Raw genomic sequence first — 27,136 nt, 5'->3', positions numbered from 1 at the left:
CTTATTAGTATGTCTTAATTTTTATTTTGGGAAGGAAAAAACAAGTATTTTCCAATGCATATTTTTTTGTACTTTAAAGTTGGAAGAAGAAAAATGAGTTTCCGTGGAGATTTGGTGAAATTTGTTGTAGAAACTTGAGTGATATAGTTGATAGTTCACATAAAAGTAGTTGCTACTATTTTTTATTTTTTTTTTAATGATATCTTAGTTTGGATTACTGAACATCATACTTAAAAGGGAAAGCTTCCTGCAGGGATTTGTTATGAATAAATCTCAGTGCTTAAAGGTTTTTGTTTCTGACAGTTCTTGGTTCTGTTATAACAAATAAACCTTTATATAGTCTTGTAAGAGATTTAAGCATAATAATTTATTTTCTTTGGCTTAGTGATTACTTCAGTCTCTAATCTACTGATTACGATTTTTTGATACTTGCATAACAAATGCAGTTAATGGTGGGGAATAAGCAGACCGTTTATTATCAAGATTTGTGAAAAAGACAAAAGTGGCTGGGAAAAATTGTTTAGGTTTGGGTTATTAATAAAACCTGGGATATAGAGAAAACAAAATCAAAATGCTTGTGGCAGCCAAGAAGGAGTGATGTCCTTAGCTTTGTTGTAGAAGTGAATATGAACTTTGATTGTAGGAATGTTCTCCATTGAGCTAGAATATGATATTTACTTCACTGTGTTGCTTCTCGCAGCAATTGTGTACCAGTTGCTTCTACAGAAGTTCTGAAAAAGTCAGTAGGAGAGAGTTAAAAAATAAATTTTATCATATGAGAGTCTAGTTTCTCCTGTAAAACATGAAATATGTTTGTCTTCCAAAGCTTTTCTTTCACATTGAATTGTTACTACTGTAAATTCAGAGTCAGTCTTGTGCACATACATACCTTGCCTGAACTCTGCTTGTCTTGTATCTTTCTGTGATAGCTTGCATTGGTGAGTTTCACAGGCCAGTGTCACTTAGGAACAAAAATGAGAAATGCTGGCCCAGTTGCATACAAACTTTAGACAAAACTGACGGGGAAATTTATTCTCCTTCATCAGTAAGGAGGGACTGGATTGTGTTTTAAACATTTTGCTGAAGCTCTATGATTAAGATTCTACCAACAATATACATTTCTTTACAAAAGCTTTCCCATCTTTGCTTGACACTTTGAAAGGTCTGAAACTCTTTTATGTGACATAAAATACAGGATTTGTTTGAGTAGTAATATTCTCTTGCAGAAAGCCTTCAGAACAGGCACAAGTACACGCTTGGATGATCGTGTCTATGCAATGTGCCAGATGAAGAGCCAGCCTCTTGTTCATTTGATGAAGATGATACATCCCAACTTGTACAGAATAGACAAGTTGACTGATGAGGTAATGGATGAAGCCTGGTTATAGAATTTTCTAGTTTTAATGGGCCATTAAATTTGGTGTTGTGCTGCAGTAATTTTATGTTCCTATTGTAATACAAATGGAGCATTCCCCTAAGTTATAAAAAAATCCAAGAAAAACATTCTTTTCAAGTTTTGAGTTGCAAGTATGATAGTGTGGTATGCGCAGAACTGTGGTTTTACTTCATCTTGTTTCAATGACCACAGTACTTCCATAATTTTTTATTGAAAACAGCTTCAGTGTGTTTTTATTATTTAGAACTGTCTGTGGTAAATGGGTGTAGTAGATCTCATGGATGATTCAGGGGTTTATATACAGAAATCAGATACAGTTGCCCACAATAACAACCTTCCAATGGTCTCTCAGACTGAGGTGGATAAAACAGAATTGTACTTCTAGATGGTTGTGATCAGACTGAGAAAGTACAAACCCAGGTTTTATTATTTCATTTTCTGCAGATGTTGCCTAGGAAATGGATGCATTTTTTAATATTAAGAAGCAACATGGGATTTTATTTATGGTCAAAGTTAGTTATAATGGCAAAAATAAGAGGTTTTATAAGTAAGATTTTATGAGGATTTTTAGTCCCTGGTTTTGGAAAAGTGTATGTAGGAGTTTGTTTCTAAGTAATACAAAGATTATATGGTAAACTGAATAGTTTCTCTGGTAGTGGTATTATATTGTTCAGCACAATCTCTGAGCTATTTGTAGTTTTAAACTTTCTTCTAAGGCATTTCATAAACTCACATGGGTGAGTCTAAACTCTTGTATTTTCAGTGGAGTTACACTCTTTCTATACTCCACCCCTTCTGGCCTTGTGAAGTTCTTTTTGTGACTTAAATTGAAACGTTGTGTTGTTCAGTGTTCTTGTGCTGTGAAGAATCAGCAGTCTTTAGGAGATACAGTTTTATTAACAAAGGGTTTCAGATCACTTATTTTGAGCACAGTGATAGAAATATTTTACTTACTGAAATTAATTGAAAAACCAGATTTTAAATCATAACAGAATGCTAATCTGCCATTTAGTACTACTTCAGTTTAAAGTATCTGTGACAAAGGCTGCTCTTCAATGTCTTGTTTCTTTAAAAAATTCTGTGATATATTACAGAATTCCTTTTGAATGTTTTTACTGGCTTTCTTTTGTCTTAACACTTGATTCTTGAGCATATTGAGTAAAGCCTGGAACTTTCCCGAGTGGAATGGGTTTTCCTAACTAAGTCCCGAAAAGCTGCTGATCTATGGCATTATCATATGAAATTTTTTAATAATCTTTTACTACATGGGCATATGCTTAGTCAGTGGACTGTTTTTTCCCTATATTATTTGCAGAATTCTTCAGAGATTCTTGAGATATCTGGCCTGTTTTTGTATTGGAGGAGGAAGCAGCTTTAATCTGAAAATACTGGGTTGCATTCAGGGTTTTCTTTTTTTATTATTACTGTTTTTATTTGTTTTATTGTTAGGGAGGAAGGCAGGGTGTTTTTTAATAATGTTAGTGCAAACAGCCGGGATCTTTAATCAGATCAGTCTTAGGGCTCTGTGGACAAACCCAAGGATCACTTCAGGCAGGATATTAAATCAGGGGACTTCCTGTTAATTTAATGCAATGATATGCTGCACCCTTCCTTATAGGGAGTAGAATTTGATGAGTTTTCTGCTCTTGCAACATTTCTAGTGAAGTTGAATGCAATGGGAAAGAAAAAGAGGTTATTTGTAGAAAACTTAAATGTCAACTGTAGTAATTCTTTCGTAATTTTGTCATCTATAGCATCAAAAATGTTACACAAGCAGCTTAAATTAACTTTCATTTTAATGTTTTAAGTATTAAAGTAGCCTTTATAATAAGTAACATTCTAGAACTGTTTGAAATACATAATCATTTTAGGCTTAACATAGTATTTTGATATATGAGAATCCTTAGAATTTTACAAGAGATTAGCAGTATTTTTCCTGTTTTGTTTTACCTTTAATGGTAAAATGCTAGTGTTGTTGAGTATTGTGTTTTTGTTACAGAGTACAATACATGTAAATGACAGAGTTGTTCCTCAGCCACCCCTTCAGAAGCTATCTGCAGAGAAGTTGACAAGAGAAGGAGCTTTTCTTATGGATTGTGGTTCAGTAAGTTAAAATTTTACGCTTTTTTAAAAATTTCCTTAGGGGAAGAAAAAACCCAGAAAGCAGTGCCTGCTATGTTATTAAAACCAGTCAACTCTCAGCAGTAACACTGTTGTCAATCAGCATTCCAGGTTACCTGACAATAATGTGTGTTCCAGTGAAAAGCTTTCATATTTTGATCTGAGAACTCTGAGACTATAGAGGTTGATTTTTTCATGCAAGATTAGTCTAAGTATACCAAGAGTTCACATCAAGGTGTTTTTCATGGAATTAATGTATTTTTATTTTCCAGAATTTCCTTTAATGGCTATTAAATTGCATATACTAGAGGATTTAACAAATCACTTGATGCAGGTGCACTTGATCACTTGATTCTCAGTTATGCAGAAAAAGTGGGTTTATGATTTGTGACCTGTGTTAACATGAGTTGCAAGTGAGAGGGAATTGGAGAGTTGGAATTGGAACAAAATCTGTAGATAGAGTTTAAAGTATTTGCAGAAATTGCACTAAAACATGCTCAATTGGGTAAAGCATTATGCTACTCCAATGGTAGTCTACACGGTGCTTTTAACCTTGAATCACTTCAGGGCTGAGTGTGAACGTAAAACTAGTTTTTGTCTCCAGACCACTGAAATAATTACTACAATAAACTTTGATAATTGGTGCTTTACTACAGCTTGTTTAGACTGGGAAGCCAGTGTGCAGTAACTAAGAGTGGTTTGACTTCAAATAATTTGAGGGGTTTTGTTTAAGGAGGTAACATGGGAAGTAACTGCATTAACTGTTCCATTATAAATGTGTCCTGCAACCAACATACTGATTTTTTACACACTTACGAATGTAGACATGTATGTAGGAATTGAAATTGGAACACTCAAGTGATTCATTTGCATGGAAGTTACTATTCTGGTATTATCCTGTTGCATCAGCCACTTGCCTGTTTCTCTAAAATGTAGGAAGGGCGTTTTCTAAAACTGATTCTGACATCTTACAGATTTTTTACCTTTGGATTGGAAAAAACTGTGATAACAACTTCATAAAAGATGTCCTTGGATACCCAAACTATGCATCAGTGCCACAGAAAATGGTAGGCATTTTTATGAGCTGAACTGTATACTGCTTACACTTGGAATGTGCAGTTAATCTATTTATTTCTGCATTTTCAGTTTGTAATTATATAACTATGAGTTAGGTTGGGATTTTTTTCTATTTAGGTACCTTCTAACCTCTTGTCAGCTTCATATGAGCCAGATAGGAGTTGTCAGATGTTTTCAAGGAAAGACTGTAAACATGTAAATTTCATCATTCATGAATTGCCAAACAGTTGCTTTATAACATAACTGCTTTTATTATTTTAATGGAAGTAATTCTTGCATTCACAAGATTAGGAAGTAATTTCACAGGATGAATACAAAAACTATCAATTCAGATGTGTTAATGATTAAGATTAGAGGTACTTCTTTGATAACGTAGTTTTCAGAAGCCTTGTGTTCTCTGAACCTGGTCTAAGATACCAAATCTGTGGTATGACACAATAGGCCTGTAAGTAACAGGAAGAGTTAAGTTTTGCTCAGCTTCCAAGCCTTGACTCAATGTTAAAAAGAGAAACTTTTGGCTATTAGAACATCAGAGACCCTTGGGTGTGTGTTTTGGTGGAGGGGTTTTTATGTTACAACCTGTACCTATAGTCTGGTGTGTGAAACAGAACAGCAATTAAAGAGAAGTCTCCTCTTCAGTGAGTAGTGATTCCATAATACCAACAATTGGCAGGTAAGGATGGACCCTTTTAAGACACCCTAGAAAGTTCAGAATCAAATGGTTATGTCCAAATGGTATCAAAAAATGTTAGCATAGAAACACATAGGCAGATATTTTCTGCTTACAGTTGCATAGTATCAAGGAGGAAAGTAACAAGAGCAGGTTAAGGGTGGTAAGCTATAAGACTACTCTAAAACTGCTGCTTGTTCAGAGTTTTGTATTTTGCATGTATTAGTGTTTTAGAACTGTCCGCTATGACCAGGTGGTGGCATTAGTTAATAGAGTTTCCAGGAAGAACTTAGATAAAGGAAGAATGATAATTTTTTTTCTAATGGTTATATAGCATCTATTATAATGAAAATGAAACAAAAACTTACATAAAGTTATCTTTGCTTTTAAATTACGCCCTCATTCTACAAAGGTAGCAGTGGAACTGCTTCAACTGAAATAAATTCTTTTGTCATGTTAATTGTCCTAAAGTGTCATATTGGCTGAAGAGGTGATATATTTAGCTCAATGAATTGCTAAACTCTTTTTAAGTCTTATTTTTTCCGCTTATTCAGCTAACTAAATAGCCCAGTAGCATCTTTCCATTGATGTTTACATAAAACTCAGATTTTACTTCTTTTTTCTTCAGTGATGCAAAGTGCAACATGTAGAAACTTGATTGACAGAAGAAGATACAGGCAAGAAAACTGCAAAAACAGCATTTTTAAAATATGACCTTGCTGTCTTAAACCTTTTGCACTTAAAGCACAGTTTAAGTTAAAGATGTACTCCTTCCTAGATAGCAGTGCACCACAGAATATTATGAAGTATTGTCTTTAAGCTGAAGAAAAGCATCTGTGTATGTAAATCCATGGTTGGTAATTTCCTAACAGAATTTGGGGCTTGAGTTATGTCACGATTTTCAGGATCTGTTTTCTTAAAATAGTTTCAATAATAAAAGGTAATGGTTTCTTTCAATTATCTTCAACCAGACACAGCTTCCTGAGGTGGATGCGCCATCTTCAGAAAGGACACGATCTTTTATATCTTGGCTTAGAGATAGTAGACCTTTAAGTCCAGTTCTTCAAGTAATAAAGTAAGTATTTCTGTTACATACTGAGTTGTTACCATCAACTTGTATTTACAATTTCTAATTAAGACTGATGAAAAGTGAGTGTATCTGTCTTGGAAGAAACTGAATATCAGCACCTTCCCAGCTGATACAGTGCTGTTTATAAAACTGTCTAGTGACAAAGGTTATCTTCAAATCTAGTGCAAACTTGCTCATAGTTTTATTGGTAGGAATTCGTTGCATATTTTTATATTAGGAATATACTAAACCACAGTGCGTGTCCTTATGATCAGTGGTGTTAACCAGGCTAGTTTCTGGTATAGCTTTTATAATTTCATTGTATGTATATAAAAAAGATTCAAGTAAAGTTAGTAATCTGTAGATGGTTTAATAATTGTATGTATTTGTTGCTGAGATTTACAGGACAGCAGCTATTTATGACAGGTGAGCCAAGTTCTGAAGCCTTTTCAAGCTATGATTTGCTTAAGGAGGTTTAAATTCTATAAAATTATTATACTTGAGATTACATTTTACTTGTAGAGTACTTGTTTTACTGAGCTGGGTGGGAGATCACTTTTTAAGAGAGTATGATGACTTACTCAAAGAAGTTACGCTGAAATACAGGACTGAAGGTCTTGAGCTATTGGCATTGTGACTACTGCTTGAGTTGCAAGAATATGAGGGACCCTTTTAAGTAAGAGGGCTTTGCTGCATGCTGCACAACACTGAAACAGAGGGCTGTGTCCAGCAAATTTTTATGGAGGCAATAATTTTGGATACTAGGTCTTTGACATGTTTACCTTTTCTATTCTTTTGCCAAGTAAGAAAGTCTGGGTAGGGGATTGAGGTTGAGATTACATGTAAGCAGAGATGTAATTTTTGTGTTTTTCATTGCCAGAGTGTATTTGTTAGCTTCAAAAACAAAAGAATTTTTACATTTCCTTTTTTGTATTTCTCCAAGATATTTCAAGTGCTGTATTTCACCTGCTTTTCTACCATTTTATATACTTAAAAATATGCTGTTGTTTGATAGTTTATTGCAAACTTCAAGTTTTTTTTTTGACTTTGGATTATTTGCAATTGTAATATCTTTGGACTGAATTTATATTCCAAATGACACTAAGCAATTTATTAGAATTTATCCCTCTGTTTGAACTTGGCAGTGGATTTTTTTGCTCAAAGTTTGATTTTGCTCAATACCTTCCTTCTTCTTTCAGAGATGAGAACCCTGCCAAAACAGATTTTTTTCAGCATTTAATTGAGGATCGGACAGAAGCAGCTTTCTCGTATTATGAATTCCTACTTAATATTCAACAGCAGATTTGTAAGTGACCAAGGAATAGGTAGAGAAAAAGTCTGACTTCAGACAGAAGCATGGGCCAAGAGAAGCATATGGGAAGTTACAGAAGTGGATGCTTGTTCTTCACAATATACAGTGACCAGCACTGTTCTGGAAGCTTTACAGATAAAGGAGTATACATTTCCAAAAGAATCTTGCAGATTTCCTTCAGTCTAAAAGTGCTACGAGTGATGAAGCTGTTTCACTAGTAAACTTAAAAATTGGTTTGTACACGTTTCCAGTTGTGCAGCGGTATGGTGCTCTGTTTATTGCAAGCTGGTGAATTTATGTAGCTATGTGGGATGATATTTCTTAACAAAATGTACAATTAGGTAAAGCCTTTTTTCTTACATTTGTTATAGTAGCCCTTCCAGATCCAAATCCTTAACAGATGTCAAAGGGCATGTATGTCGGTTGTTTATATGAATTTCTTTTTAAAAGGAATGGTTCATATTTGCTAAAGACTTCAGCAAATTCCCTGTGAAAGTTGTAGAGTTTCAGTAAAGTAAATCAATTGTAGAAATAAAATATATAATGTACATAGGTATTGCATTTGTAAAGAAAATGTAAAAAATGTAACTAAAAAAAAGACCTAGCTCATTGTGCGGAATTGTTGAGTGCTTGATGATGATGAATTGTTTTGTCCCAGGCTAGATAATGAAGTTGACTATTAAAACGATAAAAAAGTGTCAATGTAGAAGGAATACAGCTGCTGCTTCTGTTAATTTTAGATGAATTTATTTATGATTGGCTTACTAATTAAAATATTTTGCTTTATTATGTGGTTTTATATTTATGGAACTACAATTATTTTCCACCTAAACTCTTATGAACTGAATATTGAAGAAAACATGTTTACCATCTCATTTCACAGGCCTGTGGAAGGGAGGAGAAAACACCACATAATCTGAAACGGATTTTGATACAGAGTTCCTAAATCCCTTCTTATGTATTATCCTAAAAAAGGCATATCTGTTAACCTTGTTTTGCATTTTGTAACTACTGTAGTCTTGGTCCAGGTTTCTGTAATTTGTGTTGTCTGCCATTTAGAGTAAGTGTGGGTAATCACTCACACTTGAAGATTTGAATTCTGCTGTGATCTAAAGAAAAACAAGAAGGGATGTAAAAATTTATTACATCAGTGAAAGTAAAGGCTTTAAAATTACAAAATTCAAAATGTAAGCACACTTGCATATTTCAGAAACGTTCTTACTAATGTTTTGGTAACTCAAGGGTTTGGGCTTTTTGATAGATGTATGGCAGATTTTTTTCAGTTTGGTTAAGTTGGGATGGTTTTCTTTGGCCTTTTTTCTTAGAGACACGTTAGAATTAATTCATAAAGCACAATCAATCATACTTAGTTTCCTGAACTTTGTTTATCTGTTTGGTTTAATGAAATGTGACTACAATGGAATAATTAGGTACAAAAAAGTAAATTATGATTAGTATGATTACATTTTAATTTAATGTAGCCTTGAAAATGCTAACATTGTATTTTAACTGCTATAGCCCCTGAATCAAATAGTCAAGGAGAAAATGTACTAGCTATGGTTTGCAAATGCTTTAAAAGCTGCAACAGTTAAATTGCTCAAGTAGTGTTACTCTGCATGTTAGCACAAACTCATTGTTTGGAGAAGATACCTTATATTTGTGTGTTGTCCTTAACTAAATGTGTTTAAGTTACCCAAAGAATTACATAAGAGAAACTTTCCATTTAGTAAATTAATTTATCATGTAATAAACATCTGAGGCAATGCTGAATGTTGTCCCGAAATCAGACCTTCAGGGTTTCAGTGCTTGTTTATAAAGTAAGGTGCACTGGGTGAAAGCTAAGTGCTGCTGAAGAGTGGGGTATCTTAAAAATTATTTGTATTTCCGAAGATGAGAAGACTATGTTAACATTTCAAATGCTCCATGAAGATGCTTCTGATTTGTGAATTTGGTATTGGTATATGGGAACACGTTATGCCGTGATTAATTGCGACATATTCTGTAAAATCATTTCTTAAAGCTTTATTCTTCTAGTATAGTTTTTGCATATAAAAATTATGAAAAGTACATCTTTAGAGCTATTTGTTCAGTAAAATTATTACACAGCACAGAGAATATAGTTATTTTTATTAATTATAAAGTGCATCTCCATTCTGATCTTTGGTTTAAATTTTCAAAAGACGGTCTCATGGAAATATCTTGAATTTTAACCATCTCAGGATTCAGTGTACTGATTTTAGTCTTTAGATCAATAGAGTATCTGTAGGCATGGCAAGTGTACCTCTCTGAGAAGGGCCTGGGGATCCTGGTGGAGAACAAACTGTCCTTGGGCCAGCAGTGTGCCTTTGTGGCCAAGAAGGCCATTGGCATCCCGGGGTGCATCAGGAAGAGCAGTGCCACAGGTTGAGGGAGGTGATCCTGTCCCTCTGCTCAGCCCTGGTGAGGCACATCTGGAGTTCTGTGTCCAGCTCTGGGCTCCTCAGCACAGGAGGGAGCTCCTGGAGTGGGTCCAGCAGAGATCACCAAGGCAATGAGGGGACTGGAGCATCTCTTATGAGGAAAGGCGGAGGGAGCTGGGTCTGTTCAGCCTCCAGAGGAGACAACACAGAGGGGGGTCTCAGTGTTTCTAAGGATCTGGAGGGGGGTGTCAAGGGGATTGAGCCAGGCTCTGCTCAGTGATGCCAAGCAATAGGACAGGAGGCAACGAGCAGAAACCAATGCACAGGAAGTTGCACCTGAACATGAGGAGGAACTTTTTTACTGTGCAAGTAACTGAGCACTGGAACAGATTGCCCAGAGAGGCTGTGGAGTCTCCTTAACTGGAGATCAAAAGCCATCTGGATGCAATCCTCTGCAATGTGCTTTGGGATGAGCCTCGTGTTATGACACCCCTGATGAGCGGGAGTGTCGGACCAGATAACCCCTGGTCCCTTCCAACTCCAAGCATTCTGTGATTCTGTGATCTAAAAAGACAGTTTCTCTTACAATGGCTTGGATCATGCTACTGTAGATTAAAGATTAATTCCACCAAGGGAAGTACTGTAAAGCTCAACAAGCTTGTTGCCTACTTAAGTAAGGTTTGAGAGAAGAGAGAAGCTGAACATACTTTCATATCTGCTTAAATAAAGTGCTGGTCTCTCCAAAGTAAGTAGCTCTCTAGCCGTTCCAGGGATTGAACTTTTCCATGTCTTCCACACTGCATAATATAAAACATGTCTGTTTCATTAGAAATTTAAGATTTCCCAGGGAAGATGTTTCCCAGCCCCAGCTAAGTAAGTCTTTGGGTGATCAGTTCAAATGTTCAGTATTTAAAATACAGTGGGGATCCCTTTCATATCTTTGTTCTACATGCAACATCTTGTACATCCTTTACCAAGGAAGTAGTATGGAAGTTCTTGTGGGAGAAATTAGAGCCTGTGAAGCTCTTACAATGATAGGACATGTGCTGCAGCTCCCTGTGAAGTGTTATTGAACTCAATTCTGTATTTTGTTCTCAAGCTTATTAGAAATAAACCTATTTATTAATCTTGGTGTAGGGCTTATCATGGCAGTGAGGGAAAGATGACTGAGGTAGGTAATTTTGTTTTGCCTTTGCCTGGGTTTTCTTGGTTTTCAGTCAGATACTGAAAAGATAGTTTAGTCGTGGCTGGTGTTTGTAGAAAGCCAAAGTCAGTTGTTAGTAATCCTGAGAGTCCAGAGCTCTTCAATAATTTTAAGTTTTTTCACACTAAGTAGATTGTAAGAATTTTATAATGAAATTTCAAGGTATGGGACACAAGTGGGTAAATGAAGAAGTAATTACAACCTCAGTCACTGACTTCTGCAGTTAAAAGTTGTGGACTGTATTTGTCTCTGCGGGCAGGATGTAACCCTGCAGAAATTCAGTAGCCAGTGCAGGGAGCAGGGAGGTCTGAGGCTTAGCTGGCAGTGAATTTATGCAATACTCCAAATATGTCTGTTACTATGTAAAAATTACCTAAATGCTACTTTATTTAAAAGCAATTTTTTATATTTTAATACATGTTAATTTTTATATGGTGTTTCCTGGTAGTTTATTCAGTTCTAAAAAAGGCTGTGAGGGGTTTACATACCCTGTTGCATCTCAGATCTTCATAAAGGAGGTAGATTAATTAGAATCAGAGATACTTCTGATTTTTAGCATACCAGGATCTTTGGTAGACTTGTGTTGGGAATTTTAAAGGAAATGGGCAAAGTGTAATGATTTATTGATGCAATTTCATTACCTCTCAGCCTCTAGAATTAAAAAAAAGCAACAAACATTTCTAGAGTCTTGCATGTCTTTACTTAAACTGATGTTACGTTATATTCAAATTCAGGAATCTGGAAAAGTGTGGTTACAACTTTTGCAAATAACTGGGATTGAAGTCTTTATTGAGAACATTTTCATCACAAGATACTGATAATTCCTGGCTATGGAAATATCTTGAGACACTCCACTTTTTGGAGTGTATCAAAAGAATTCTCACATGATTAGTGTCATGTAAAAGATTATTACAACAATAATGATAATTCAAATATCTATGTAATAGCTCTTTCTTCATTTTATGCTTCAATCCACTTGCAGAGCTTTTGATGTCTTTTCCTTTACAGTTTTGATAATTAGGAAAAAATAAATATTACACCATTTGTTCTTGCTTTTCCTTTGGCAGACCTTAGCAAAGGGAGCCGCCTAGTTCGGAGTACCAGTCATGCACAGAGCTTTAGTCCGTGCACACTTCTACAGGAGATAAATAAGGGAGGTGGCAGAACTGTCAGTATTTCACAACTTTTTTTTTTTTTAAGGAGAAAGGATTAAAATTTCATTTTCTTGCACCTGATTTCCTTTATGATTTTCTGGTTTATATTTACTTAAAGCTATGTTTGAGGCTTTTATTTGAATTTTTTCAGTTAAGAGAACCCTACCCTAGAGGCATCATCAAAAACAGATCTCCAATTACACCCTTAATCATGCTACCATTAAAAGAAAAGTGTCAATTTTCCAAAGGTCGAGAGTGTTGGAAGAAAGTACTTGTTTGTATAATACTTCTTTTATCAATGTGAGTGGAAAGTCTCCACTTGCAAGACACCGAGGCCTTCGAGAATCCTTAAGTGTTTATTGGCATAAGAATCCTCAAGTATCAGAAAGACTTGGTGATAATTAGCCATTTTGGTAATCTGCTAACCATAGGAAATGTTATTCTCATATTGTTTGGAAATATGTTTTTTAAATTAACAAATTATTTCATGTTAGATCATCATTTGGGTGGGGAAAGTAATATTTAGGAAAATACTTTATTCTGTTAATGATTTATGTAGATAAAATGCTTTCCAAAAGTTCTGCAGGCTTTAAGTCTCGGTTTCTATGGATACAAAATACTGCTAAACATTACCTGATGACCTAATGCTGAAGGGGAAAAAAAAGGAATAAAATATGTAACAGTCTTCTCTAGCTAAGGAATTCTTTCTGCTCTTCTTTTTGGCGGCAGAATATGATGCCTTCATTATCTGAAGTAGAGCCTAGGAGAGGCCAGAAATAAAATGGATTACTGGTATCTGTGCTGATGTCCTCATCCAATTTACTGAGCACCTGCAGAGCTTCTGAAAGATTGATGCTTTCCTATCCAGATGATCGTGTTTAGGCATTTCTTACAATCTGGCTGTGTTTCACAGTGCCTTGTATGTTCATTCAAAATAAAAAGCCATTTGAGTTTGCAAGTTTTCCCTTTCCCCTCACCCAAGCTATTACTTGGAATTACCAAAACCATGTACCAAAGTGTAATTTATTCATGGAGAGCAGCTATGAAATCTTTCAGCCTTCCAAATATGTTTTGAAACTTTTTTAATTCCTGGAAGAAGAGTGGAAGCTGCCTGTGCATCGCAGACTCTGGCATCTCCAGCAGGACGGCAGGATCGGTTCTGCAGGAGCAGCGCAGCCTGGGGAAAAGCACTGTCAGCTGCAGCTGGATCATCATGCAGCGCTGCCCATCCACCTGCTCCAGCATCCTGTCTCCTTTAAGAGCGACTGGTATCCGATGGTCGGGGTGAAACACGAGAAATCCCTCATGTGGAAATTGTCCTACCCTGAGATGCATCTCTACCTGACATATTTAGACATCTGCTGGATATGTAAAACCCTGTCAGCATTTTTGCTTATTGGAGTGACTGAGTATTGTTGACCTTAGACTGAGTAGTTTCTTCTAATGGATGGTTTTGCAATATAATTACCTGTGAAGAAAAGTATAATTTTTCCTTCTTTCTGAAAGATTCCAGATATTCTGTAGTTTCCTGAACTGGAGACAACAGGATTTGTTTCCTTTGGGAGTTACTGCCTGCTAACAGTGCAATGCTCTTCTACTGTTTCTTGGGATCACATTCATTTTAATAGATCACAGTGACCCTGAAATGCGAGTGAATGTCTACGTGCCATGAGGTCTAAGCTGCTGGAGGTTTCCATTTCGGAGCCCAGAAGATGAATACAAAGCAGGGTCTTATTTAATCCCCTTGAGCCATCAAGTGTACAGTTGTGGAGGATTTTCCATTACGGTGGCACTTTTAGCTCTACAACAGCTCATTTTCTAAGATCCTTTTCTCATCATCAGGGAAGGTGTTGTTTTGTGCAGCATTGCTTTGGAGGAATATCATCAAGGGTGGAGAAAGCAGAGGAATACAACGAAGCTTCCCGACATGTTTCTCTGGTGGGGTGCCGAGGGTCTGATGTGCTTCGGTAGTTTATTGAACATGAAAACCTGTGTTTGTGGGCATGGAGATGATACCCAACAAATGACTGAATAGGAAAATATTAAGCCTTGCTAATTGCTCTACTGCTGTAAACAAAACTCTCACGTAAACTAACAAGAGCGTCTTCCGTTGCTTTGCTGTTCATTTCTGTAGTACCCGAATGTGTTGATTTCACTGAAACCAGGAGCAGCGATAGTCCTATTCCTCAAAACAAGGGCAGTACTCAGCGACAGAGGAGCCAGGTGTTCTGGTAAGACAGGCATTAACGGCTATTTTAATACTTTTATACAGAAAACCTGTTTCAATTACAAGAAGAAGAACGACGCGGAGGAGGGGGGCCAGCACCTGTAACCAAAGAGCGCTGGGCTGGGCACGGCGGAGCGGCAGCAGCTCTCGGCCGGGGAGCGGCGCATCGCCGCCGCCGGGGACCGCCCGAGCCGCGGGACGGAGGGAGCGGCACAGCCCGGCCCGGCCCCTCCGGCGGCGGGCGGGAAGGAGCCGAGGGAAGGCGCACACAGCGCCGCGGCCGCCGGCGGAGCCACCCTGCCTGCGCCCAGAGCGCCCACGCCCAGCGCGGCAGCGGCGCCGCCCGAGGCTCGGAGCGCGGGGCCGGAGCCCGCCGCGGCAGGAGCAGGCGGAGGCGCTGGACATGCTGGCCGGGCTGGGGCGGGCGCTGCGCGGCGGCGGGCGGCAGCTCCCGGTGCTGCTGGGCAGGCGGGATGGCTGCCCGCCGCCCTCGGCGCCTCAGGTAAGACCGGGAGCGGGCGAGGATCCCCGCGGGACGGCGGCGGGAAGAGGGGAATTGCCCCTCACGGCTGTTGGCGCCTCGCCCGCCTCTGCCCCGGGGCGCGGGGGGACAGCCTGGGGCCAGTGTCACCCCGGCCGGGCTGGGCCCCGCAGGCTGCGGGCGGGGCGCGGTGACTCACGGGCGGCGGGAGCGGCAGCGCCCCGGGGGCTCTGCCCGGCCACTCACGGGCTCCCGGTAAACAGCCGGGAGTAAAACGCGAGTGCAAAAAAGTTTCACTCGCGGGCTGACCTGCTGCTGCTGCTGCCCTGTACGTGAAGTGCTAAAGTCCGCCTGCCTGTGAGCTTCCCCAGGCTTTCAGAAGTTCTAGAGATTCTGTGATTAGGAACAATAAAGGCAAACATAAACACACAATGAATTTAAAGATTTGCTGGCGCGTAGGACAGCGTGATATTAAGAGTCCTGAGCGACTCCTGATTGCTGGGAGAGGAGGCAGTTTAGTCCTTTTTTTAATGTTCTTAATAATAGAGATATGCGATGTGTATACTTGGAAATATTGCTGTGATGGAACACGACATAACTCTGTCCCTGGGTCCGGGCCCCTCCCATACAGCAAGGAAGTTGCTGGGCTGTGTGGTGACATCCCAGAAGGAAGTAAGTCCAGGGCGATCTGGCACTTGTTACTGAGCAGCTTCCACAACCCGTGTCTCAAATCCTGCGGCGGTAGGTGGAATTGGATTGTACGAAATGAACTTTCTACTTGTTCCCAATATTTTTTTTTCTCAAACTATTCAAAAAGCCTATTGCAAAATTCCATTGCAATCATTTGCCGTGCATCCCTTAATGCAAATAGCCCTTCTTTGCTTTCTGTGCCTGTGTATGAGGATGTCTAAGTAGGAAATTTAAGATAAATATTGACTTAGCCTCCTTAATCTTCTGAGGTTTTAGTGGGGCATGCTGAAAACGCACCTCGCTGAGAGGGTTTACACTGTCATTCAGCACACAGTGACACTACCTATTCAGTTTGCCACCTCTAACTTCTCCAGGGTACTGCTTTGCAGACAAGCTTCGTGCTTTTCTAAGGCTCTAAATCGAGACTGAAAGCTGATAAAGCTTTAAGAAGAGACACCAAAAATGAGAGAAGGAGGAGGTGGAGGAGGAAAAGCTCTTACTTTAGCAGCACTGTCATAATAAGAAAGAGCAAAAAAAATGATCGTGTCTGTTACTTCGTGGGATGGAACAACAGTCATGTGCGTTGGGAATTAAATTCTTGCACCAAATAGGTGAAGCTGAGAGATGTTGTAATGTTGAGGGAAAATTTAATTGGGAAAAGTGTTTAATACAAGATTTGGTTTATTTAAGTAGTGGAAATTTTTGGAATAAATTAATATACAATACTTTTTATGGTTTCTGCAGCTTGTTTCATGCTGTGTTTGGTGATGGGAATCAGTCTGCCCATGTGCCTTTTGAGGCCTTGACTGGAGTTTCCACTCATAAAGCTGGAGGTGGTACTTTAGTGGCCATCCAAGGCTGTAGGATGTGCACTTGGGCATCACATAATGTAAGTTACTCAGGTGTTGATGGGCACAGTGTGTATGTGTGCGGGTTTTTTGACTAATAAATACACAGCTGTGGGGATAAATGAGCCGTTATTGCTAATTTGCTTTAATTTTTGGGGGATGGATTACAGTAGGGATTGCTGTCCAAAAGAGCTGCATCCTTAATCATTAGCTTCTCAGCTCAAATTTTAAACTAGAACTACAGCTCTTCCTATAGCTGCCATTAGCTGCTTTGCCTTTCAGAGTGATGCTTGTACGAATTCTGCATTTTGTAAAATTGTGGGTTGGGTGGGTCTTTCTGTATTTAAAGTGTTTAGTTCTTAGAGTCTTTAGTTCTTTAGTTCTTAGTTCATGCCTGGCATGTCCTGGGATGGCTGCTTTGATAAGAATGTGTTAGAAGTCCAGACAGCAGGTTATGTGCAAAAGAGAAAAGGGCTTAGCAGCAGAAGCAGTTTTGCAAACTAATTGAAGTGTATTATATTGTATTCTTTGGACAGGCATTCTTATTACATATAATTTTGTTCCCCAAAGGCTGCAGTTCATTTTGCTGAAGTCTCAGATTTGTAATTCTGAAGTTATTTTGCATGTGGTAAAATCTAAATGTTGCCAGCTCTTTTGCTTCCTCTTGACTCATGTTTTAACTCTTGCAGCTCAGGCTGAAAGAAATGCCCTGCTTGCACTGCTCTCCATGATGAACATTTCCCCTCACCATATCTCAGTAGAGACAGCATTTGTTAATACAGAATCAAAGCTTTGAATTGCTGGAGGTTTGGGTTTTGTTTTTTTTTTAATTCGTAAACCTTCTAAGCCAAGAAACATTGAAGGGACTGGATTTTATTTTTTTTTTCAGATGATCCTAGTTAGTTTCTCTGTTGTGCTGAATCCTACTGGTCTAAAATTGTACTTCTTTTTACAGCCATTCATGTAAGTGAGATTTCTAGTTTAGTTTGTACTGTGGAGATCTCTACCAGAATGCCTACATCGCCGAGGATAGGTGGCAACCATGGAAAATTAAGAAGTCTGGGTTATGTGGTTTTTCTTAGCTTAAACCCAGGTTTCTTTGCAGTCACGCAGCCCTGTGTCTTGCTAAAACTGTTTCTATCCTGTGTGAAGGTGCTGGAATAGTGACAATATGACAAGCTCTGCAAAAGGCAGGGCTTGCTTTGAACATGTATTAGTGAGGGAAGTAAAATAGGAAAACTTGAATTGTTTTCAAAATGTAAGTTTATTTAGCATCATTAATTCGGAATGCATTCCATTTCTATGTGCAAAATTCTCTTAAAACTGTGCTTCTGGAATATATTGGCAAGGGGAAAGATCGTGTGTAAGCTGGCAAGAGCAAATTGCAAAGGCTTCTGTGAAAAACATTATGGATTTATTTTTTTCCTTGATTGGGATATTGCATATGCTTGTTGCTGAGGGGAATTTTCTTCCTAGCTGCAAACTGCAGCCAGTAGGAGAGTCATTGAGTTATCTGTGAAAAGCAGAGTAGTAAGGGTTTTATTTTGGGGCTTTTTTTTGGTCAGTTCCAAATGTCACCCATATCTGTCAAAAATATTTCTTTCAGTGCTTTTAGCTGATAAGTTTTTGACTACCCGGTTCCTCAGACTGGCTTGAAATTTTCTCCTGTCCTTCCTGTTAGTTTTTATAATAATTCTTACTCTCAAATTACCATAATTCTTCTTAGCATTACACCTATCCAGTTTGAGCTTCAGTTTTATACAGTCGTATAAGCAAGGATCTAAATGTGTCCTAATAGCCACAGGATAATTCCATGGAGATTTTTAATTTTGCCTCTCTTTTGCATATGATCTGCTGCTGGGACTTCTAAGATATTCTGACAGACAGCAACCCCAGAACATCCCAGGCAACTACAGAGAAGCAGATTATCATTGAGGGTTTTATGCAGCCAAATATTTCACATAAATATGGTTGAAGTCCCTGCTTTTTATTTCCAGCCCACTCAAGTCCTTTGGAAATTGATGTCTGATTGGAGCCAAGAACTGGGTGTAATTTATGGCCGCTGGGCGTGTTTTCCCTTGTCTTCCCTTCCCTTTGAAAGCTTTGCGCAACAGAAGTTAGCTCGTTGATCCAAATCTTCTTCTGTAAACAGAAACCTCCTGCTTATACTGTCATGTATCAATAAAAACCATACAAACTGCTGAACTGTTTGTTTGTGGAAGTACTGTTCACGCTTTCAAATACTGATTTCTAAATGCCTTAGAAAAAGCTATTTAGAAGATCTCTGGTGCTCCTGCTGCAAACATTTTTCCTGTCTTGGCAAGGTCATTTTTTTGACTTTGCCACTGTGTCAGTGCCAGAGTAACAGGGTGGCATTGGGCATGGCTGCTAGTCATTTGCTGTTGTCTCTTCTCATCTGGCAGCTGGGAGATGGCTCTGCTTTCCCTGATAAATACACTTTTGGGGAGAGATGTAATATACAGCGCAGTAATTAATCTCTCTTTGTACTTCTGCAGATACTCTGTTTTTCTGTGTCTTCTCTCTTCAGGACTGATGCTGTAGTAACTTAGTGGGCTGTAAGATAGTCTTGTATGTGCACACACAGTTTCCTGCAAGACACTCATTCCCTTAGAGGTTTGGGAAATTTTCTAATAACCAGTCTCACTCAGAGTTTGAAACTCACATCAACAGTGAGACTTCAAATTCGTGGTGTTGTTTTCCAGTGGGGCAATTGACAGAAAAGCAGATAATTGTGATGTGTAGATCAAATCAACTTTTGTTGCATGGTGTGTTGCTTTTTGCCTACTCTGAGTGACAGTAGATGTGTGTCTTTGGTGGTTGTGTCAATATGTTAATTGCTAAGGAAAGGAGATGAAAACCAGCTTCTGCAAGGCTGGAAAGAGTGTGGTCATTCTCTTCAGCATCACAAGCCAAAGGAAGTTGGAGCTTTTGTGTGCTAAGTCAAGGCTGTGTGGTACTGCAGGAAATGTAAAAAAAACTGAAATGCTGGTCTAACGTTATTGTCCATAGCAAAATCTGTGTAATTTTTAAACAGATTTCTTGAAGAGCTTTCTCAAATGTGATACAGGAGTAACAGACTATGCTTCCCAAAGTTTGGGAAGTACATTACTCTAAACATATTCCACAGGTTTATTGTAAAGGAAAATAAAAATTCATATAACTTCCTGTTCATAATGGCTTTTTTATATATATAATTTTGAACGGGGATAGAAACAGTCATAAGGTGATACCTGTATTGGGTGCTCCATGATTAATAAAGTAGATGACAGAAAATGATCCTGTGATTTCATTTGCAATGGATGCTGTGATTATACAAACAATGCTGTAAGTTTTTTGTTGCTCATGAGATGAAGCTGAGTCTGGCACTGTTCCTTTTAGCAGTCTTAGCAAGCGTGCTAAAAGACTTCACTCACAGCCTTTATACCTGCAAAAAAAAACCCCAAAACTAAACCTCTAGAGGATGTCTAAGAGAATTGCTTTGCAAGTGTCTTAAATGCTTAGAAGATTTACCAGAAATCACTGAAGTGCTGAGCACTTAAGGCTGTTGACAAACCTTATTTTAAGAATATGAGTCTCCTCTGATTTTTTTTTTCTTTTTACATTTTGATATTTGAAAGCTTATAGGGCAAAAAATGTAGACCTTATCCTAGAGTTTATAATATCTTAATTTCTGAAGGGATAGGAGAAGAGGGAAAGGGAAATGGAGATGTTTGTTTGTGTTTTGGTTTTTGAGTGTTTGGGTTTTTTTTAACTGAGGGTTTCCCCTCCTGAAGTCCTTCTTACACAGTGAGATTTCTGGCATCAGAGAGGACTCAAACAGCACACCTGTTCTCAACATCTAGTTAAATAGCAAAATTTTCATTTCCCCCTTCCCACTGAGGCAGAAGGATCTGAAGGAAAATGAACGGAGTAGCTGTGCTTGAGTTGGGCTTGCTTTCTTTAGGATCATCTTCACCCTGAAGATGTTCTAAGAAAACAGCATCAAAGGTGAGTTTCTCATGGGGTGGCTCATGGTGGGGAAGTTCTGATATTTTTAGGATATGAGAAGGCAATAAACCCTTTTGAGCCTAGGAGTGTTCCATGGTTACTTCTGTGTCTTTTTGTAATATGATATTTACTAAGTGTCTGTTAAGGGCATGTATCAGCAGCTCTTGCTCTGAGTTGGTTTCTTATCTCCTTTGCTCTTTTCCAGAAAGATGAAAGGGAGAGGTAGGTTCTGTGTCTTTCTGTCTCCTTTTCTGTCTTGCTGTCAAGATACTGAGTAATAACCTGGTCAATAAGGTTTACATAGGAAAGAGGTAGCTTTTTATAAGGTCACTTCTGCCATTCATATGACTACTCACTTGGTTGTTTCTGTATCCCAGAGGAGGTCTGAGGAGCCCATTAAAAAATTAAAGTTAACAGTTTGTTCTGTGAACTTGCATAGGGAGGCTGGGAGGAGGACAGTTTTCAGGCCTGCAAGTTACCTGTGACATTTTCCATTCTAAGCTCATGCATGAGTGCTGAGTCACTAGAAATACCTGCTGTCAGGGTGTTGGCAAAGCAGGGATCTATACTCTGAAGATCAGGTCCATTGCTAAGGAAATAAGTCCCTCATGTTAAAATGACTCTGTGGCAGAGCAGCTGAAGAAGAGAAGTTGAAATGGACATTGTTTGGCGTCCTGCCTACTAAGGATGATAGATTTTGTCCACGAACTAATTCTCCTTTGTTCAAGTGAGGCTGGGCGTAAGCAGGCAGCACTGTCAGCTGTCAGCAGTCAGGGCATGGATAAACAAAAGGCTTTGTGCTTGTGTGATGAGGACTGGCAAGCACAACCTCCCCTTAGTGATCAGGAAATACTCAGTACTCCTTCAAATCGAAATGGAAGGAAGATGTTTACCATATAAATGTGGCATTTATACCTTTAAAAAAGTTGAATTTATCATCACGAGCACAGACAGTGCACCTTCAAAGGGACAGAAAAACTGAGTACATTATACAGGTAAGATAAAATTTACTTTTTTCCTTCAGATTTTGAAGAACTTTGAAAACAGTTTCGAAGCAGTTGTTTTCACATTTACTATCTGGTTTACTTCAGTCCTCAAATTCCTGTCAGATGGAGAGAAATCAACTGTCTTCTTTTAAGAAATATTTTGTTTATCTGCAAAGTAGGCAGCAACTTCAGCTTCCCAGCATCTCCCCATTGTTACCTAAAACTGAAGTAAAGAGACCACAAATTGATTTAGAGATCACAAAAACGTTCTTAAATGTGTTGTATGTTTGCCAGAGTGGAGGAAAAATTACATTACTTTTCTTCCTGGCAAATCAAACTCCATATATCATGAGGATATCACTTTGGCTAGAGTGCTGTGGTGGGGAACAGATCACAGAATGTTAAAGCTTGGAAGGTACCACAGAGGGTCATCTGGTCCAGCCTCCTGGCACAAGAAGGGACATCCTTGAGCACGTGGCACAGAATTGCATCCAGATAGTTCTTGAATATCTCCAGTGAAGGAGACTCCACAGCTTCTCTGGGTAACCTATTGCAGTCTTCCACTCCAAAATGAGTGTTATTTGTGCAGTGTAGTCACTGGTTGTACTTGAAATGCTTATGCCATACTGTTCACAAAACAATATTCCCATGGGTTTGTTCGAGGTTTCTTTTTTCTGGGGCCTGGCCTGACCCTCTCTGCACCTTCTCATGCAAACTCTTCCTTATTTATACTCTGTACTTGCTGTTTGAACCAGTTCCTCTCTGCCTGTGACAGCACAGCTGCGAGCATTTTCCATTGTGCTATCTGTGGAAGGAAGTCTTTTGTAAAACACCTTGATGTGTTTGCTACAAATAGAAGCATAAAGGTGTCAGGCCCCTCAAACACAGCAGCATTTACACTTCTAAGGCCCTTTGTGGTTCCAGCTGCTCCTCAGCCAGCCCCTCTAGGCTGGATCCCTCAAGGGACAGATGGTCACAACAGGGTTCCTGTTCCAGGGGGCAAACCCAGCACAAGTGTGGGTTTGTAGGTGCCACCACTGTGAAGGCTGCTCTGTCAGGGATGGAGGGTGTAGCAGTGGGATAATCTCCAGGCTGAGCGAGCTAGAGCTTGGGAACTGAGGTGATGACTCATCTGGGAGTGGGGCGCAGGTTTTGGCTAGCCTGAGGTATGTGGTTTTTTCTGGTTAATTGCAGTAAAGATGGGCTGAACTGTCTGAAAGTGTTTTGAGAAGGTGGCAAACCCAGTGCATAACCCCAAAGTAGCTCAGCTTCATTTTCTACTGATACCATCTCTGCCCTTCCCTAGATAAGGAAATAAGCTTAAAGAACTATTTGCAATATAAAAATATAAGCCAAATAGAAGCTATATATCTGTAACAAGAGAAATGCTGTGTGAGAAATTAAAGTTAGTGGTCTTGCTGACCTGACTGCTGGACCCAAGGCTGGTGATGCTGAGTCAGCTAAATGTTGGAAGTCAAGGATCTTGATCAGTGGCTCAGGTAAATACTTGACACTTGTAACATAGATGAAACAGCTGGAACTTAAAGGCAGTTGCTTTTCACAGCTGTACTGTAAGAGCTGTGGATCTGATCTGCATAGCTGATGTGTTTTAGGTAGAGGGGATATTTATGAAATGGCAAGATGGAGAGTTTATCTTTGCTTTAAGTGGATAAATTCCCATTTACTGGCTCCTCTCCTCCCTCTCACTCCAGCTTTTCAGAATTTTAAAATTCCAGATAAAACTACCAGGAAGTTGCCAGTTCCTTAAAAGACAGGATCGGGTTTTAAAGTTTATGCTGAGAGCAGGACTTCCCCCAGCTCTGTAAATACTTTTCCAGAGCAATACACATGCTAGTGTTTTTAACTAAAGGCAGGAAGTCTATTAAATTTGGGAAGGGAGAGAATGCAGACACAGCAAATAGTGATCTTGAACGATCACTTTTATTCTGCAGCCAGAGGGTGAGTGTGTCTTTCCTGCCTTTTCATTTTCATTTTTCTGCTGGATAGCCACAGCTGTGTTGAAACAGGAAAACTGAATCAAGTCCTTGGAGCTCTTTTGTGAGGAGCTTTTGTGGTCAGTAACCAAATACAGTGTAGGGCTGAATCGTGGCACCTCTGTTTGATGGGACTTTGCTTTTAGTTTAGACATTCTGTTTTAATCTTACATGCTGCTTACAGTATCCTGGATTCCTGCTAGTGCTTTCCCAAAAGCAAAAACTGGTTTTTTTCTGCAAAAACTGCGTCCAAATGGGTCCTGAAATATTAAGGCATCAGGTTACGTGTGTTTCTGGCACACCTCTTGGCACTTTGCCTGTTGGTTTTGAAACAATTTTTAAAGCCATAATGTGTTTACTGTAATATTGCAGGCCCTATGCATTGCTAAGGGTGCCCCACAAAGAGGCAGTGAGGGTTGAAAATGGGGAGGTTCCTGGGGGTTTTGCCCTTGGTTGACTTGGTTGACCTGCTGAAGGATAAGTTGAAACTTACTTAAATGAAGAAAATTATAATAAAAACCTTGAGACAAAAACCTGCCAAAATGTGTTCCCAGGCATTGGTACCACAGCAGGATTTTTTGCAGTCAGTTTTGACTGGTACACTTTTTCAGGTAGCTGTAGAAGATTTCAGTCAAAAGGGGTTTTTTTTTGTGAGGCAAGTAACACTATTATTTTTTGCAGAGCTGGGGCTAGTCCAGATTTAATGTGCGGAGACTGAAATTTTCTGTACTGAATTGTCTGCTTTTTTTTTCCCATTTTAATCTGAGCGGGAAGTCATTCTTCATTATTCTTTATTATGGTGATTTTCAATAATATTATTTATCTGATGCCACAGAATCTGATAGGCTAAAGGATATGAAAATACAATTAATATTTACATCTCTGTGCTTCAACCAGAAGCCAAAGGTGTATGCTTAATGTTTGTAGCCTTTCCAGTAAAATAAAATCAGGCATACTTAGAAGATTGCAGTTTGAAGGCTGACATTTCAGGCTTGGTCTTGCAGTGCCTTGTGGCTTTAAGCATACTGGAAATATGACTGAGCTGGAGTAATTTTAAAGAGATGTCAAATAACCCAGGCTCTAAAACCAAGTTATACCCATTAAACCATGCATGCTCCTTGGAGTACTGACCCTAAGCTGTTCTTCATGGCAGTGGAAGTGTAAAGTGAATATATTTTGCTGTAGATCAGACACTGATACGACTTTAATCTGTGCAAACCCTCACAGTGGTGCCGTTCTTCAGCATTTCATAATGCTGCACAATCTGTAACTTGTTTTCTTGTGAGTTCCTGGTTACTTCTCCTTCTGGAATAGCCATGTTAACTTTTCTCATGAACAAGGATGCAACTATTTTTGGCGATTCCACTGAGGCAGCAGATGAAAACTGTGATCTCAGTGGCATTCTAACACAAATGCAGCTTCAGGTTGTTGGGAAGTAAGACCTTGTAACTGGGCACTCTACTGCTAACAATTACAGCTCATCTTGTTTCACATGGCATTAAGTATCAGTAGTTAATACTTTTCTTGACATATGAAAAAAGAGATTTTGTGGGACTTAAGAATGCTCATAACTAATAAAAGTAACTGCATAAAGGTACATAATAAGGTAGAAGCTATCAAAAGCTATCAACAGGTTTAAAAAAATGCCAATGTAGAGTAATCATATGCTGCTAAAACCTTTGAATGTCATATATAAATGTAACATTTAGAATTCAAACCCCTAGATACTGCTTTTGACCTTTGTGGTGCCTCTGATTCTAGATTTTGGGTGAGTAATTCCACAGCTCAAGGACTTGAACTCTAAGAAAATTACACAACACCTTGTGGCAGCAGTCAGACCAGCAAGACCCACTAGAAGGAATCAGGAGCCATGTGCTGGTTCATAGGTCAGTGCATGCTGCTGTGGCACAAGTTCATCTTATCTTCAGGTGTGCAAGAGAATAGTAATGTATTTCCATGGCACAGATTTGAAATAGTCCATATGCACAAGCAATGCAAAGTTCTGTGAGTGGCCATCATAAAAAACAGTCAGCCAGTAGCTATTCCTGCGCCTGGAGCCGACAGGGGATCCACCTTATCTGCTGCTTTTGTATTTTGTTTGCAGCCAGACTCAAAGCTGGGATGGCAGGTCACACATTCTATTAAGTGAGCTGGCTGCTGGTGTCATAGGGCATCCTTTGCTGCAGTAGAAGTTAGAGTGTGTGTCATTTAAAATTAAAAAAAAACAAAACCCTAAGCCAGTTTATCACACTCAGTGTTGCTGACCACAGAAAAAGCCCAGCCCAGTGCAGTTGGCCCTCAGTGTGCCTCCAGCGCCTGCTCCAGGTGCCTCACTGCTCTTTCATTCCAGAGCAGCTCAAAGCCTTGCTGCGGAGTGAGGGTCACACCCCTGCAGTGCTGCTTTCTCAGTCTGTGTTGGGGTCACAATGTGGTTTTTGGTGTTTTCAAGGCATCCACTTCAGGGGGAAGCTGCAGTTGGGGGAACTTTTCTTTTGTTCCCTGCTTTCATGCTCTCTCCCTGTCTGCCCTCGACTGATGGAAGCAGAAAAATCCAGTGTGTCTGACTCCAGGGAAAAATATTTGAAGCCCAACAGCACATATTCAGAGAGAAAGAAATGTCAAACAGCACTTATTCCAAGGCAGTGGTGAAAGCACAGAATTAATGGACTCTTTCTTGTGTTTAGCCCAGACTTGATATTTGCTGAGCAGTTCACCTACATTTTTGCTGGTTGGTTATAGCATTTTCTGTCTACTGTAACACGCACTCTGTTGTATTTATAACCCCCCATCAGTAACTATTCAGACTATCCCTTCTTGTTTAAGTTGTTTGATAGTGTTACTTATTACCTTGGTTTAAATTGCAGTAGTGTTTGTATGTTGCCTCAGAGCCTGCAGCTGCAACAGATAAATAGGGCAGCAGGATTTAAACTGTTTCACTCATTCAGAGGGTGAAAGAAAACAAACATTAGGGGGAAATAACCTACAGAGACTCATCAGTCTCAAGTGAGGAAAGAGGTTTTTTGTGATGTTTATTTTTCCATATCAAATCCTCACTCTTAGAACTGTGACACTGAGAAACCATATCCCAGTGAAATCCTGTGGCATTAAAGAGACTGTGACTGTATTTTACCTTGGACTGTCTTCCAGCATGACATGTTGCAAAGGTGGTTATGAGTCTCTATTCCTTACTCTTTGTTGATTAGGTTTTTTTTCTAATTTTGTAGACTTTCAATAAGCCTTCCAGACACTATTTTGTACTCTGGGAAAATGCTCATATTAAAAGGCCTTTAGGACTCAGTACGTTGCTGTAGCTTCTGCAGACTGCATTTTTCTCAAGAAACTTTATGTGAGAACAATTTACAAGATTCCTTTTACTGTGTGACTGTGGGGAACTCAGGTCAGCTCCCACCGTCTTTCTTTCTGACAACAAAGCAACAAGACAGTCTGAGAGCCTGGCTGATCCCATTTTTCCCATTTTGCTAAGAAGGAGGTGAGCTGGA

At 39.1% G+C, this 27,136-nt stretch overlaps 2 protein-coding genes across 5 annotated transcripts in view; both read left to right on the top strand.

Annotated features, from left to right (window-relative positions):
• The window catches only part of SEC24B (SEC24 homolog B, COPII coat complex component), a 46,179-nt gene extending 36,764 nt beyond the window's left edge, over positions 1-9,415 (top strand). For all 4 annotated transcript variants that reach the window (XM_066317816.1, XM_066317812.1, XM_066317811.1 and 1 more), the window contains 5 exons: positions 1,227-1,364; positions 3,396-3,500; positions 4,492-4,584; positions 6,236-6,339; positions 7,533-9,415. In XM_066317816.1, the coding sequence (XP_066173913.1) occupies positions 1,227-1,364; positions 3,396-3,500; positions 4,492-4,584; positions 6,236-6,339; positions 7,533-7,647 (555 nt within the window). In that variant the 3' untranslated portion in view covers positions 7,648-9,415. The remainder of the gene's footprint in view (positions 1-1,226; positions 1,365-3,395; positions 3,501-4,491; positions 4,585-6,235; positions 6,340-7,532) is intronic.
• Positions 9,416-14,993: 5,578 nt separating this feature from the next.
• The window catches only part of MCUB (mitochondrial calcium uniporter dominant negative subunit beta), a 41,893-nt gene continuing 29,750 nt past the window's right edge, over positions 14,994-27,136 (top strand). Inside the window, exon 1 of the mRNA XM_066317818.1 lies at positions 14,994-15,131. Within this exon, the coding sequence (XP_066173915.1) occupies positions 15,033-15,131 (99 nt within the window). The 5' untranslated portion in view covers positions 14,994-15,032. The remainder of the gene's footprint in view (positions 15,132-27,136) is intronic.

This window comes from Sylvia atricapilla, chromosome 4 (genome assembly GCF_009819655.1).
Source record: "Sylvia atricapilla isolate bSylAtr1 chromosome 4, bSylAtr1.pri, whole genome shotgun sequence".
Classification (NCBI taxonomy): Eukaryota; Metazoa; Chordata; class Aves; order Passeriformes; family Sylviidae; genus Sylvia; species Sylvia atricapilla.
The sequence above is the reverse complement of the archived record's forward strand: the minus strand, read 5'-3'. Positions and strand labels throughout refer to the sequence as shown.